Here is a 15,038-nt window from a genome sequence, read left to right as displayed (position 1 = left end):
CTGTCCTGCTGTGCTCGGCTCACGTTTTCTTGGGTCGAGCACTTGTTTCTGTCATTGTGTGTGTCTTCGTGTGTGCGCGCGCCTTCGTGGGTGTGAGCTTGTACTCGTGTTTTCGTCTGTCTGCAGTGTGGTGTTTCATTCCCAGCGTCTCATTCTTGTTGGTTTCGGTTTTAATCGGCGCTGGGATGAAGCATGCACGCTGCGTGTGTGAGAGCACGGTGAATGTTTTCATTCATCGTGTGCTCGTGTCTTGCGTTTGTCAAAGCACGTGGCTATGTGTTTACATTGTGGTCACGTGCTTTTGTCGTGTGCTTTAGTGTTGTGCTTGTCTTGTCATGAACATGCGGTTAATGAGTTCTCTCATTGGCTGCATGTTCTTGTCCTGTTTTATGTGAGCGCATGGCTTGTGTTGTCTCTCTGTGTCATGCGCTCTCCCGTCATTGTCTAGTCCCACCCTCCTTGTTAACTCATTATTAGTTTGTCATGTTCACCTGTGTGTCAATTTACCTTTTGCTTTACAATCCCTCATGTTTTCTGTTCTGTGCCAGTTCGTCATCAGATGTCATTGTTTCCTGTCTTGTCTTGTTCTCCAATTTGCCAGCCTGCCCGGTCTAGTTTGTTTGTTTGTTTGTTTTATTAATATTTTCCCCCTCAGGGTAGTTTGTTTTGCTGTTTTGCTTTTTAATTTTTATAAATAAATACCCATTATTTATTTGCACTTGAGTCCTCGCTCCTTTTCCCCTCACCCGACCGTGACAGTTGGATTGTTTTTGCTTGTCTCACAGAAAAAAGTCACTTAAATGATCGAGCCGAATTTGCTACAAAGCTTCACTAAAACAAGTTTACCAAAACTTCTACACTATTAATCTACTTCACAAGTAGTCATAATTTCCTGTTTAAATAAATAAATAATTACAGAGTCCGCTCAGACGAGCGGGCGAAGTCATTGGCATAATTTATTGAGTCAAATTAACTATAAGTTAATTCAGAATATTAATGATTAATAATAACTTTTTATTATTGATAATTAATATTCAGAATCTGAGAGTCCGCTTGGACGAGCGGGCAAAGTCATTGATAGGCTATATATATATTTATTTAGTCAAATTAACTTTAAATAAATTCAGAATATTAATGGTTAATAATTACTCGTTATTACTGATCATTAATAATCAAAAACTGAGCTAATTTTGCTACATTGCATCTTAAGTGATTGTACCAATAGGTGGATTTAGAGGGTATTGCATAAAAAGCAGAGGTGGATTTAGCTGGTTTTGAAGGAACAGAAAATTTACCTTGTTAAAAACCAAAGAATTGTCTAAAGTGACATTTATTGGAAAAAAAAGAGATTTTATTTAATAGCTTATAACCTTATCATTACATTTAAATTGAAACTTCTAAACCTAATCAGAGAAGCCTGATAGATATTTGAGATCTTTGTTCTGATTCATTGGACCTATTTTAGCGAGTAAAACAGACTAAAACAGTCATTATTTCATCAAAAATATTTAATATATTTTTACGTTTTTTTATATAATATATAGGGCAAAGCAGTGGCGCAGTAGGTAGTACTGTCGCCTGACAGCAAGAAGGTCACTGGGTCGCTGGTTCGAGCCTCGGCTCAGTTGGCGTTTCTGTATGGAGTTTGCATGTTCTCCCCGCATTCTGCGGGTGCTCCGGTTTCCCCCACAGTCCAAAGACTTGCGGTACAGGTGAATTGAGTAGGCTAAATTGTCCATAATATATGAGTGTGTATGTGAATGTATTTGTGGACGTTTCCAAAAGATGGGTTCCGGCTGGAAGGGCATCCGCTGCGTAAAAACTTGCTGGATAAATTGGTGGTTCATTCCGCTGTGGCGACCCCGGATTAAAAAAGGGACTAAGCTGACGAGAAAATGAATAAATATAATATGTAAAATATACTGGGATTCCGAAGCGGTGATTTGTCTGACATGAAAAGTGACCAATCACAGATGATCTTGTCTAGTTTTGCGTGAAACGTAAGGGCGGGACAAAGGCCTTTCTGTGTTACAATGGAAGAAAACTCCCGGATGTGTAGGTCTGGGAGGAATGTATGGCCCGGGTTGATTACTTTTGCTAATAAGATTGACATGTCTATAGTGAAAAAATTTGCAAAGTTCCAATAAAACATTTGTTTTTAAGTTGTTATTTTCTTGCACTTTCTTATATAGGTTAATGTTCTTTTACTTTTTTTGTTGATGTAGAACATGTAGCTAGCCTGCACATAGTTTGCTAAAATTGAGTCAAACGAACACATTGCTGTTATATTACACCAATTTGTTTGTGTTGACATATACTCATATCGACCTTAATCTAATATCGACCTTAATCCTTAATCGAACCTTAAGTTTCATGTTTGCTAATGTTTTAAACACGTATTTTACATACCTTGTCTTGTCGCATTTGGTTGGTGGGATAAAGTTCTGTAGGCTTATAATAATACTGTACTGTACTCCCTATACTGGAAGCATCATGAACAACAGGGGTGTAAAACTCACGAAGGAGAGCGGGAGGTTGCCGCTTGTTCCAGACTTGCACTTCGCTCACACACACACAAACATGCTTCCTCATTCTGACTGATTACACTCGCACCACCTGAGGATTGTCAAAGATTGATTACATACACTATTTATACAGCACAGTCACTCATTCCCATTGCAGAGTCTTGCTATCTGCACTGTAAAAAGTCATTGTGTGGCCTTGTAGATTTCATTAATATTATTATGTACACTTTATTTAATAAAATTAATTTCCTGATTTTATGTAATGGTGGGCAAAGTGAGGCTTCATGAAACATTGAAACAATCGAAGCAAATGAGTCTAAAGCCTGATTTATACTTCTGCGTCAGGTGACCGACGTAACCCACGGCGCAGGCAACGCGCGTAGCTGTGCATTTATACTTCTGCTCGCTGTCTCTGCCGGTCTGCATTAACACTTCCGAAACGCTAGTTGGCAGTGAGGTGTAAATGTTCCTCTGTGTCAAGTTTCTTCGCTACTTTTTTGCATTTCCTGAACACTTCCGGGATGTACAAGTGGCTCAAACTCGCTCATTTTGAGGCAGGAACCGGCGGACGTGCAACAACTTTAACTATGAGGTAAACACAAAACAAAACTTTCCATCCGGAGCTCCTTCACGGGACTCCACACTTGTAAACAATCGCTCGCGCGGCGTCGCGCCATTCGCGCGCCTCTCGGTCCCGCCCAGACTCGTCAGCGCTACCAAGCCGACCAATCACAGAGCTTACGCTACGCGTCGTTGCGACGTGTAGTTACATTTTTTGAGAGGTGCACGTCAGTGACGGCGATGGCCACGGCGAAGGGCTATGCGTCAGCGCCGTAGCATACGCCGGTGTTTGACGCAGAAGTATAAATCAGGCTTAAGCTTCAAAACATTTCGAAACCCCACTCTACGGTGACACCTAGTGGTCATTTTTCATGTATTACATTGAAACAGCTTTAGCAAGAACATTAAGCAAATTGAGGTACTCAACCCCACTTTGTTAAAACGATTCCTCAAGAGATTTAGTGGAGCAGTTAAGGTTTCCGACGTCCATGCGGGTATCGGTAGTGGGTAGTGGTTCGGTAGGGGGTTCGAATCCAGGCTGAAAAAGCTATTTTGAAATGCTTTAATACCAGTTGGTACTGCTCTGTTCTTGCATCGTTTTGTTTCAACATTGGTCTGACATCCGAATAAACACGTTGTGAATAAATATGTCTTGTTTTGGTCTTATAACAGGGTTTTTGCTAGATCAGACACAGTTGTGGCCAGAAGTTATCAAGAATTATTTATATTATTTATTAAATTTCCCATTTATTGTATTTGTCATTTATAAGGGATTTATAAAGCATAAATAGTCCTCACTTTAGATTAGGTCACAAAACTGCATGAAGTTGAGTTAATAAAGCATTTATTAACATATTAGTTAACTATTAGTATATGCCTGAATAATAAGACATATAAACGTTGATTTCAATAGTTTATTAATCATTTACTAACTCATTCTGAATGATCCTAAAAACCTTCAACTACTCTTAAATACAACTGGTTTGTAAATAATGCAATACTTAATTTAGTAATGAAAAATTAATCATTTACTAAGTATGAAAATACAATTATTAAGCACATTTTAAATGTGGTTATAAGTCAAGAATAGAGCATTTGTAGCTGCAGTTATAAACTGCTTAATAACGTTTATTAATGTAGAGTTAATGCTTAACGGATAATGAATTCACTATTTGCTAATGCTTAATAAATGATTTATAGTGTGTAGTTATTATAAAGTGTTACCAATGATTGTTATATATTTCTGTATAGCATGTAATTCACCAAGTAACTTTAGCTTCTTTTATCACGCTGTTTAGCAGGGCATTTTATCAACGAAGTTACCAAATCACTTTACTGTCACATCTTTAGCAGCATGTGTGCTATGATGAGTGAAAAGCTTAGATGTTTGTGACATTAATGCTAATTTTGAGGTATTAGGGAGTGTTTGAGTTTTTAAAAAGGTAATTTTCTGTTAACTTAGTGTAAACTGTGTTCTGTTTCAGCACAGCATTGAGTTAAAGTGACCACAGAGGTTTAATGAATACAGTAAGCAAGGTAAGCACTGGCCTTCACTTCATTATAAACCTCATTATTAAACCAAAACAAAAATGGTATTGTCTAACACTATTTACTAACTAGAACTTATTGTATAGTGTCAGAGGCAGAGGAGACACATCAACCAGCATGTGTGTATCAGGAAAATGACTGACTATGAATGGATGACTGTCTAGGTTGCAAGCAGAACATACATGTTACAGTTAAGTATTTCATCTACAATATACTGTTAAATCACAGTAACCTTATAGCAATTAATTGTAACTTCACAGTAAAATCTAGTTAATTCTACAAGAGAATACGGTGAAATCACAGAAATGGGCCTTACTATCTACCTTAAAGTCACATATGGCTGTATTTTCACAGTAATTAAGTGAAAAACAAAGTTTGTGCATCGTGGATCTTTACAGCTGCTGATGAGCTCTTGGAGTAAGACAGAGATCTGAGACCAAAGGTAGAGTTTATGACGTTTATCATGTTTAAAGTTTCTGACTGTATGTCATAGCATAATATCAGGTTGTTAAAATTTTTTCTCTTTTATTTATTTTTTTATGACTGTTGCTTAATGGACTTGGACAATAAAGAACAGACAGGAACTGAACGGCTTGTGAGGGCAGTAATGTTGACCTGAACAGGGGCCTTCTACAGGTGACCACCTAAAGATATGGCATCATCATCATCATTGAAGGTGTTAAAGTTCTTATAGACCTCATCTTTACCAGACTCAGCGAAACTCTGCTTTCACTCCGCCCAAAGCCCCAGCTGGACTGTTTTGGCCCAGGGTATCCGATAAGGCCCCGGAAGTGACTATGGAAACTTGACTGGCCCAGGCTCGCATTGGCACGCTAACTTAAGTCGCGGGAGTGAAAACACGGCTCTTGACTACATTCCCAGAGCTTGTGTCCACCTGGGTTTGACATATGCATTTTAACTGTGACAAAGAATGGTGTTTTTACAAGTGACTGGTTAACACTGGAAGATATTAGAGGGTATTATTCCCATAAACTGTGGTGTCTTCTTTGCTTCAATGAATCTGCATTATTCTGGCAAATAATACCTTTCATGCATTAAATCAGATAAATTTCACTCTAAGTCTATTGTTTTAAATAATATTGTTTAATGTCCAGTTGTTTGAAACTGCTGTTTAAAAAAAGATGATCAAAGTCCTTGTTAAGATGATCACTTTGTTTAAATGTACATGTTTTATTGTGTATTATATGACGTATTGTCTATTATGAGATTGTTGTTAGTCTGTATTGTGGCTCCACATTGCTGAACAAACTCCACTAATTTGAGCTAAATTTAATTAAATTTTACTCAATCCATACTTGTTGAGTTTAATTAATATTATTGCTTGTAATCTGTTGCCTCAATTTTATTGTGTAGATATAAAGCAATATTTTCTAGAGTTGATGACCAGGCTCCACACTTTTTATGTTAAATCTAAATAAAAACATTGAGTAGTTTTCATTAACATTGTGTCAGTTTTTCTGTTCAATTTAATAAATATTTTTGTTTAAAATTTGCTAATTTTAAATAAGCTAATTTGATTAATTGTTACTCAATCCATTTATGTTGAATTTAATTAATAATATTGCTTGTAATCTGTTGCCTTAAATTTATTGAGTAGATATGGGGTTTTATTTTTTACAGTGCACTAATTTGAGCTAAATTTAATTAAATTTTACTCAATCCATACTTGTTGAATTTAATTAATAATATTGCTTGTAATCTGTTACCTCAATTTTATTGTGTAGACAAAAAGTATTATTTTCTAGAGCTGATGAACAGTCTCCACACATTTTATGTTAAATCTAAATAAAAACATATGAGTAGTTTTCATTAAAATTCTGTTTTTATGTTCAATTAAGGTAATACTTTTGTTTAAAATCTGTTTCTTTAAGTACTTTTTGTGGTTACTCAATTTAAATGATTAATTTTAAATAAGCTAATTTAATTAAATGTTACTCAATCCATATATGTTGAATTTAATTAATAACATTGCTTGTAATCTGTTACCTTAAATTTATTGAGTAGATATGGGGTATTATTTTTTAGAATGTGTAAAGTGACATTTCAAGGCGTTTTCCTAGTCTTGTTTCCCCATGTTTTGACATTTCTTAGTTTGTCTTTTTTTCTTAGTCTGCCGCCTGCCTTCCGACCTCTCGTTTGATACTTTGACCACGATTCTGGATTTGCCTTTATACATCTTTTTGCACCCGTGTTGATCATTGCTTGCCTGACTACTGAATAAACCTGCAAGTGGATCCAAACCCAGTTGTCTCTGTAACTGCCCGTGTTACAGTTGATCCTTAGATATGGCGACTGACCAAAAACAATTAAGCATTTCATGCAGCCATAAAAACTGAAACAAATTATGGTATAATATTTAGTAATGGGTTGTTTGTTATCTCTGATGACCTAAGAGATAATTGTCGGGTCAAAAGTCTTATAGTAAAAACTTATAGTAAATTTTACACATTCTATCACTGTTGGCAAAACAGCCAATAATCCACTCATTCTTCTGCTCTTTGTGTGTCCTTTTCGTTCTCACCTTTTCCCATGCTGGCCCCAGTGAGTGCTTCTTTGGCAGATCCAAAACCCATTTCTCTGCATACCACACTGGCAGAGACCAGGTTCCAGCGATCATCACAAACCGTCCCCCATTCGCTGCCCTTCAACACCTCAACACGACCCTCACCATATTTTGCTCCCCCCTTCAGTCGTGTTGTAGGCTGATAAAACAGAAAAAGGAAGATATTGTTTAGCATACCCCATATTGTGCTATTTCCAAGGTGTATAATTTTGTTTGGAAGGTATAGTACAATAAGTTTATATTAAAGGTGCAGTAGGTGATTGTCTTCAGATTTTCTTGTGCTGTTTGAAAGTCTCTTTACATTCTAATAGTAATGATTGAATTAAATCATCTATATCTGTTTGTATGTATTTTTATATTCTGGGTAAAGCTGCGGTCACATTAGAGCTTGAGCATGCGATATGCTGTCGTGCGGCACTGTGAAAAGGGCTGGGATTAAACAAGCTTATTAGACATTTTTAAAAGCGAGCGATTGCTCCATGTTTTAAATTTCTGTCCAGAGATGTCATGTTTTGATCCTCGATTGTTCTCACGCAGTCAAGTGATGCGATTTTGCAGGTCAGAGTTCACCAAGCTTGAACTTTGCACCGCAGCAACCTGCGAAACTTAACGCATGACCCAGCGTTTCCGGTCTGACAGACTTAACTGGCGTTTGGACATGCACATGCACACGAATAGAGTGACAGCAGTAAAAACATATTTTTTAAATCCTCAATCAATATTGGAGTTTGTTTTGCACGCTGGAGGAAGGTTGACATCGGGGCTGAATTATTTCTTTTAGACAGGTAATGTTCTGTTTTAAAACTATTTTAGTCGCGCAAAGCTGATGTGGATTCAGTTGTTTTACTAATTGGTCATATGCACAGAAGTGTTGTTCAGCCACTGAATTCTTCTGGCGAAAGATTGATGTGACTATTTCCAGTTACATAAGGGACCTTTTACAGCACTGATAATGTACATTTTTATTTGGTTTAACAACAAAACATACGTAAATATCTCTTTTCCACCTTGCCTGCTTTACTAAGGTGAAGTTGTTTTTTACTTCACATTGGTTCATTTTTAAACAATGACAACCTGTGACGCGCCCCCTATATTGCTTACCATGCGACTGTGACTATTTGGTCTGAAATAGCAAGCAAGTATGGCTGAGTAATAAGTGTAATTCCTGCACCCAGCTGGCGAACAACTGAGCATACAGTAGTTGCTTTAGGACAAAGTGCATGAGCGAGAGAGACCAACAATCCTTGCATCCACTAAATATTCCACATTATCATAATTTTTGCTTGCTATACAACTGAAAACATGCTAGATATAATACTGTTTTTCATTTAAAATTGTAGTAGGGCTGGGTGATAAATTTAGGAATACTAGGATTTTTTTATTTAACCACTTTATTTTAATTTACCAACATTACTAGAGTAAATAGTATTAATAGTTAAAAAAAATAATAATTCAACAAAACGTCTAATCTCTTTATAATAAAATAAACATAAGTGTTAAAGAGACTCTTAACCTTGATAAATAAATGTCATAAATTGTGTGCAATGTTAAAGCGTAAACGCTGAACAGTAAAAGCAAATGTTAAGGTGTGAATAATAATAATACAGTAAATCTCAAACTCTGTAAACAAAACAAATTATCATGATCAAATCTGAGTTTTCAAGTAAAGGAACTAGCCATCATTATTCAGATTGCAACATTAAAAATTGTAAAGTTGAATGACTAAATAACTCCCTATGCTAAAGAATCTTTCAGATGGTGTGCTAGTGTCTGTGATGCACAAGAAAAGAAACCAAAAAGCCACTCTGGCGACATCCTTACATCCTTTTTAATTTACAATCTCCTCTCTGCTGCTATACGCTGCTCTTTTCCAGATGTGTTGTTATTCTGACCTAAAGTGACACGTAAACATAGATTATTTGATCATTTACAATGGACTTTGTGCTGGCACTCCCCTTGCACCTCTCTAGGTGACCTTCAAGCATTTTCTCAGAGGATCAGCAGCCACATTGTAATAAAACTATAGAGCTTCATACCAAAACTACATACAGAATCTTTTTTAATCAATATTGACAATGGTTTTCAGTCAATAAGTATCGATACAGATACTGGCTTTGCGTGGCTTTGGACGGTAGAGGAGGGACTGTGTTTAGAATTTTTGGTTAGCATGCATTTTGGCAGATCACCAACTGCACCTTTAAAGTAGTGACATGTCTGAATAATTTTTTTTTTTTTTTTTAAACTGGGTTTCTATCATTCAGGTGCGACAAAGTGTTCCCCTTCGGGTGGGGAACTCAAATGCTATTGGTGGATTTGATTTAGAAAATCCACGAATTGAGAGGATTCGATTCAGAAGCCACTTGTCTGAAAGAGTATGGAACAGCCCAATGAATGCCAATGAATTGGCAGCGTAAGCTTGCGCACGTGTGCTTCATTGCCAATTAACTCTGCATATAAGCAGAGGTGGAGCTAGCATTTGCTATCCTTTTCGCTTCAGAGACTTTTTGATCGAGTCGATGAGGGTTCCTCCTGCTGTGATCCAGCAATTCAGAACGAACGAGAGCATTCTCCCGGTCCAGAGTGTGTATGCGCAGCGGCAGACGGTCGTGCTGGGTTTCTCCCTTGCCTGGCGTTCTTTGGGTCCGGTCCTCCAGAGCGGTGCGTATAAAGTTGCAACTTCACAAAGAGAGCAACACAGTCGTGCAGCACGTCCTTTTCAAGATGCCGCTCCGACCGTGCGTTTCTGGATGCAATGGTTTCCTGTCCTCGGATGATGGGCACGGGCACTGCGTTGCATGCCTGGGGGGTCCAGCATGTTAATGCGCTGCTCGCGGGCAGTTCATTTCGTCATTGCGATGCCATGACTGTTGCGCAGTAAAGATCGTGACTAGCCTTTGCAAGAGGGCAAACCACCCCAGTTGTCCCCTGCTCTGATGACAGCGGAGACCAGACGTCCACCGCAGCATCGGAGGGTGGGCTTTCATTGTCCGATGATGATCCAGACCTGCTCTCCCCCTCCAGGCAGTTGAGCACAGTAGGCTCACGCGGTATTGAAGGGCACTTTTTTCTGCTTGTGCTGCGTGTCCCTCCGCCCTCACCACTATTGACAGTGGAGCGGCCAGGTGGTATGTGGCGATTCCTCAGGTTGAGCGCGCGATTGCGGTCATTCTTTGTCCGCGTGGCGCCTCTTCTTGGTGGGGTCCGCCTCGTCTCCCGTCTAAAGCCTGTAAGTTATCTGCCTCCCTCGGAGCTAGAGCTTACAAGGCTGCGGGCCAGGCTGCTTCCACCTTGGATGCGATGACCACCTACCAGCGCAACCAAGCGCAGGTGCTGGCTGAGCTTGTGAGCTTCGCACTACACCGATGTCCAAACTAGTGGTCCAGGAGCGCCACCCCTGGCTAAAACTTGCCTGATATGCGCGAAGCCGACAAAGTCCGCTTTCTTGACTCCCCCATATCCCAAGCTGGCCTGTTCGGCGACACCATCAGTGAATTCACCCAGGAATTTGAGGCGGTGAGAGAGCAGTCTGATGGGTGATGTCACCTATCGGCGGGACCGTAAGCCCGCTCCGCCCGCCGTACCATCCATATCTGCTCCTTGCCGAAGGCGCCCGCTGCACCGCCCCCGCACTGCCTCTGGCGAAGCGAGCGCGTCGAGCACCTCGGAAGCAGGCAGTCTCCGGCAACGGACCGCGAAGCATCCCTGGGACAGGTCATCTGGAGAAGAGGGAACTTGCTCTTTCCCCGCTGGAGGGCGGGGCACTATTTTCAACGCCACTTTTTACTGCCATAAAAACATCAATGAAAGAGCACTTTTCCACTTCCCCGGATGTGACAGCCCGAAATCTGCCAGTCTGAGACGCTGTGCTCTCTAGCTCGCAGGTTTGGTGCATTTCGCCAGTGGCTCACGAGCACTGGGAGGACGGTCACCTTTCTCCCACCCCTCGAGCCTCCCCTCCGGAGCTTGGGTGCGGAGTGAGAGCAAATCTCTCACCTCCAGCTCTTCTGCGGGACCCTCGCGATTCCTGGATCAGCACACCTACTCCGCACTGCCCCACAGCTGGCACGTCAGAGATTGTAGCGATGAGTCCATTAGGCTGCCTGGTTAGCGCGGGCCAGCCCCTCGCGGTGGCTCATACGCACAATCAGACTCGGTTATGCGATTCAGTTCGCGAAACGGCCTCCCAAGTTCACGGGTGTGTATTTACCAGGGTCAGTCCCCTGCCCGCCTCTGTCTTGCGAACGGAGATTGCTGTCCTCCTGGCGAAGGATGCAATCGAGCCGCTCCCTCCAGCCGAGATGGAGAGCGGGTTTCACAGCCCGCACTTCATCGTGCCCAAAAGAGCGGTGGGTCACGGCCAATCCTAGATCTGCGCGTTTTGAACCGCTGTCTGCACAAGCTGCCGTTCAGAATGCTCACGCAGAATCGCATCCTCCGGTGCATTCGTCCTCTAGGTTGGTCTGCAGCATTAGACCTGAAGGAAGCGTATTTCCAAGTCTCCACTCTTCCTCGCCACCGTCAGTTTCTGTGATTTGCGTTTGAAGGTCGAGCTTGGCAATACAAAGTCTCTCTCTGTTAGCGCCCCTTCGGCTCGCGGGCATCCTCATTCTCAATTATCTCGACGACTGGCTGATTTTTGCCCACCCTCGGAGCAATTGATTATGCCCAGAGACAATGTGCTCTGGCACTTCCACTTGTTGGGGTTTCAGGTCAACCGTGAAAATAGCAATCTCGCCCCCGTGCAGAGGATCTCTTCTCTTAGGCTGGTGCTGGACTCTCCAGAGAGCGCGCTCAGCTGATGCTGTCTAAGAGAGCTCGACAGCAAAATTGTAATCCCACTGAAACTAATTCAGAGGCTCCTGGGGCATATGGCAGCCGCAGCCGCTTCACGTCGCTCGGATTACTCCATATGAGACCACTTCAGCACTGGCTTTACGATCGAGTCAAAAAACAGAAATGTGCGCACATCTAAAAATCTTGAAGGCAGGTGCACGATCAAAAAACAAACATAAGTAGCAAAAGATTCAAAGTAGATCGGCACACTGCCACTTTAGCTCTCAAAAAATTTTATTAGTCAAAATTACAAAAACACTAAGTTTCGACCGACATGGTCTTCATCAGGTAAAGCGTTGCAAATGGAAGTCCTCCAGAAATAGACAAACAGCTCTACACAGCACCTGCAGTCAATTATCACAATCAGCTAACAAGCCGGTAAACAGGAACATTTGCATACAATAATATACATCTTAAACAATGTGAAAAACATGAATACAATTACAAACAGACATTTAAAATACAAATACAAATTCTCACTATAGATTTCCTCGGAGACAAAAATTTTTTAGAACTTTACGTCTTAAAGAATTCTTTTCGAGTAATGATAGTAGACTCAATTTGTGTCCTCCCACACAGCATAATACTAATTTCCCTCCCGTTAATAATCTAGCAATTGATCCTGGGGCTTTTCATAAAAAATCGACTTTTATGCCACCTAAAAACAAAAACTTTTCTGTTGAGACGTATTGCAGATTGGTTGAAAGAGATGTGGGACAAGTTCTCAACAAAAAACGCGAATATACTGTTTTTAACAATATGCCTGTAGCTCAAAGGAATGCTTTGCACGATATAAAGAATGATAAATCTGTGGTTATTAAACCGGCGGATAAGGGGGGCTCAATTGTGGTGATGGATACTCAATATTACGATCAAGAAATTTATCGACAACTTCAAAATCAATCTTTCTATACTAAACTAAGAGGTGATCCTACGAATAATTTTAAAAAAGAAATTTATGACTCTTTACAAACTTTTCTTCTAAGAGGAGATGTGACCAACAAAGAATTTGAGTTTTTAAAAGTTGATTATCCAATCACACCGGTAATATATATTCTACCTAAAATACATAAAAATTTGGCTAAACCTCCTGGAAGACCCATTATTGCTGGTATGGGCTCTCTAATTGAGAAAATTTCAGTCTTTGTTGATTCATTTTTAAAACCTCATGTTCAAAGTCTTCCCTCTTTTGTACAGGACTCACAGGATATGATTAAAATATTACAGTCTGCCTCACTTCCGCAAAATCCAACATTACTGGTGACCTTAGATGTGGAATCGTTATATACCAACATTCCACATGATGGCGGTATACAAGCTATTGATTTTTTTCTACGCGAGTTTTTAAGTGATAAGAAACCTACTATCGAATGTCTTAAAGAATTAACTAAATTAGTGCTTACAAAAAACTATTTCATGTACAAAGATGACTATTTTCTACAAATTAAAGGTACTGCAATGGGAAGCACTATGGCTCCTAATTATGCGAATTTGTATATGGGCTTTTTTGAACATGAATATGTGTTTAATCCAACAGTTAATTCATATTTGTCTAATATTCTTCTGTGGCGGCGATATATTGATGATATTTTCATGATTTGGTGTGGCTCAGAAAATGATTTGCTTGTTTTTCAGCAATTTTTAAACCACACTAGTGAACATCTAAAATTTACTATTGAGTTCAACCCCTCACAAGTGAGTTTTTTAGACTTGCTGATAATAAAAGATGGGAGTAAATTGGTGACAGATTTATATAGAAAGCCTACTGATTAAAATACATTTTTACATGGTCTGAGTTTCCATCCCACTAAATTAAAGAAAAGCTTGCCAATTAGTCAGTTTAAAAGAATTCGACGGATCTGTAGTAATACGGAAACGTTTGTAAAACAACGTAAGGAATTATGTCAACGTTTTTATGATAGAGGTTATTCTACAAAATGGATTAAGGAAGCTGTGGCCCGTTTCGAAAATATGGATCAAAAAGAAGCCTTGGTTCGAAAAACACTAAAACCTACTAACACACGGATTTCTTGTATTATTCAATATTCGGCTTTAAGTAATGAGTTTGCAAATATAGTACGTAGACATTGGCATATATTAAATTCAGACCCTGTTATGAGACACTGTTGTAAAGATCCTCCACGAATTGTTTTTAAACGAGCTCCTAATGTGCGACAAATGATAGTGAGAGCAGATCAAGGTTCCGATCGGTCGGATAATCCTTTCTCAGTCCCTGAAGGTAACTATAGATGTGGTCAATGCGCACAGTGTAATTTTACAACCAAATGTCAGTTTTTTAGTCATCCACATTCAGGTAAGCAATTAAAGATTAAAGGTGTGATTTCATGCAACACAAAAAATGTGATCTATATGATTAAATGTCCTTGTGGTTTAGCCTATATAGGTAAAACAAGACGGTGTTTAAAAACACGAATTGCTGAACACAGAAGTAATATACGATTAAACGATCAACGAAATCCTAATGCCGTTCATTTTAATGCATTGAAACATAACCTTGCGACTTTGCGATATATTGGCATTGAACAAGTGAAGGTGCCGAGAAGGGGAGGCGATGTTGACAGACTTTTATTACAGAGGGAAGCGTTTTACATTTACACACTAAACACTTTATCCCCGAGAGGTTTGAATTTAGATTTAGATTTAAAATCTTTTTTGTAAGTGTTTTTGCATTCTATATTGTTGTATACTTTTCCCAGAGATGGGTTGCGGCTGGAAGGGCATCCGCTGCGTAGAGACTTGCTGGATTAGTTGGCGGTTCATTCTGTTGTGGCGACCCCGGATTGGTAAAGGGACTAAGCTGACAAGAAAATGAATGAATGAATGAATTGTTGTATACTAAATATGTACATAATGTTTTTTGCCCCTAGGTCTACTGGCTTTGTTTGAGTGATGTGATTTTGTGCAGGTGTGATGTGCTATATCTATCTAGCCTATAGAATACTGTCTCCGAGGAAATCTATAGTGAG

The 15,038-nt window shown here is 39.7% G+C and overlaps 1 protein-coding gene across 28 annotated transcripts in view; it reads right to left on the bottom strand.

Moving 5' to 3' along the window:
• loxl3b (lysyl oxidase-like 3b) overlaps positions 1 to 15,038 on the bottom strand; it is a 176,963-nt gene that overhangs the window by 114,602 nt on the left and 47,323 nt on the right. For all 28 annotated transcript variants that reach the window (XR_015504977.1, XR_015504979.1, XR_015504978.1 and 25 more), the window contains one exon: positions 7,177 to 7,357. Coding sequence is in view for 25 of the 28 variants with exons in the window: in XM_087277610.1 (XP_087133736.1) it covers positions 7,177 to 7,357 (181 nt within the window). In the remaining 3 variants the exon portion in view is untranslated. The remainder of the gene's footprint in view (positions 1 to 7,176; positions 7,358 to 15,038) is intronic.

Source organism: Danio rerio, chromosome 13 (assembly GCF_052040795.2).
Source record: "Danio rerio strain M-AB ecotype USA chromosome 13, GRCz13ab, whole genome shotgun sequence".
NCBI lineage: Eukaryota > Metazoa > Chordata > Actinopteri > Cypriniformes > Danionidae > Danio > Danio rerio.
This window is presented reverse-complemented; position numbering and strand designations above follow the sequence as displayed.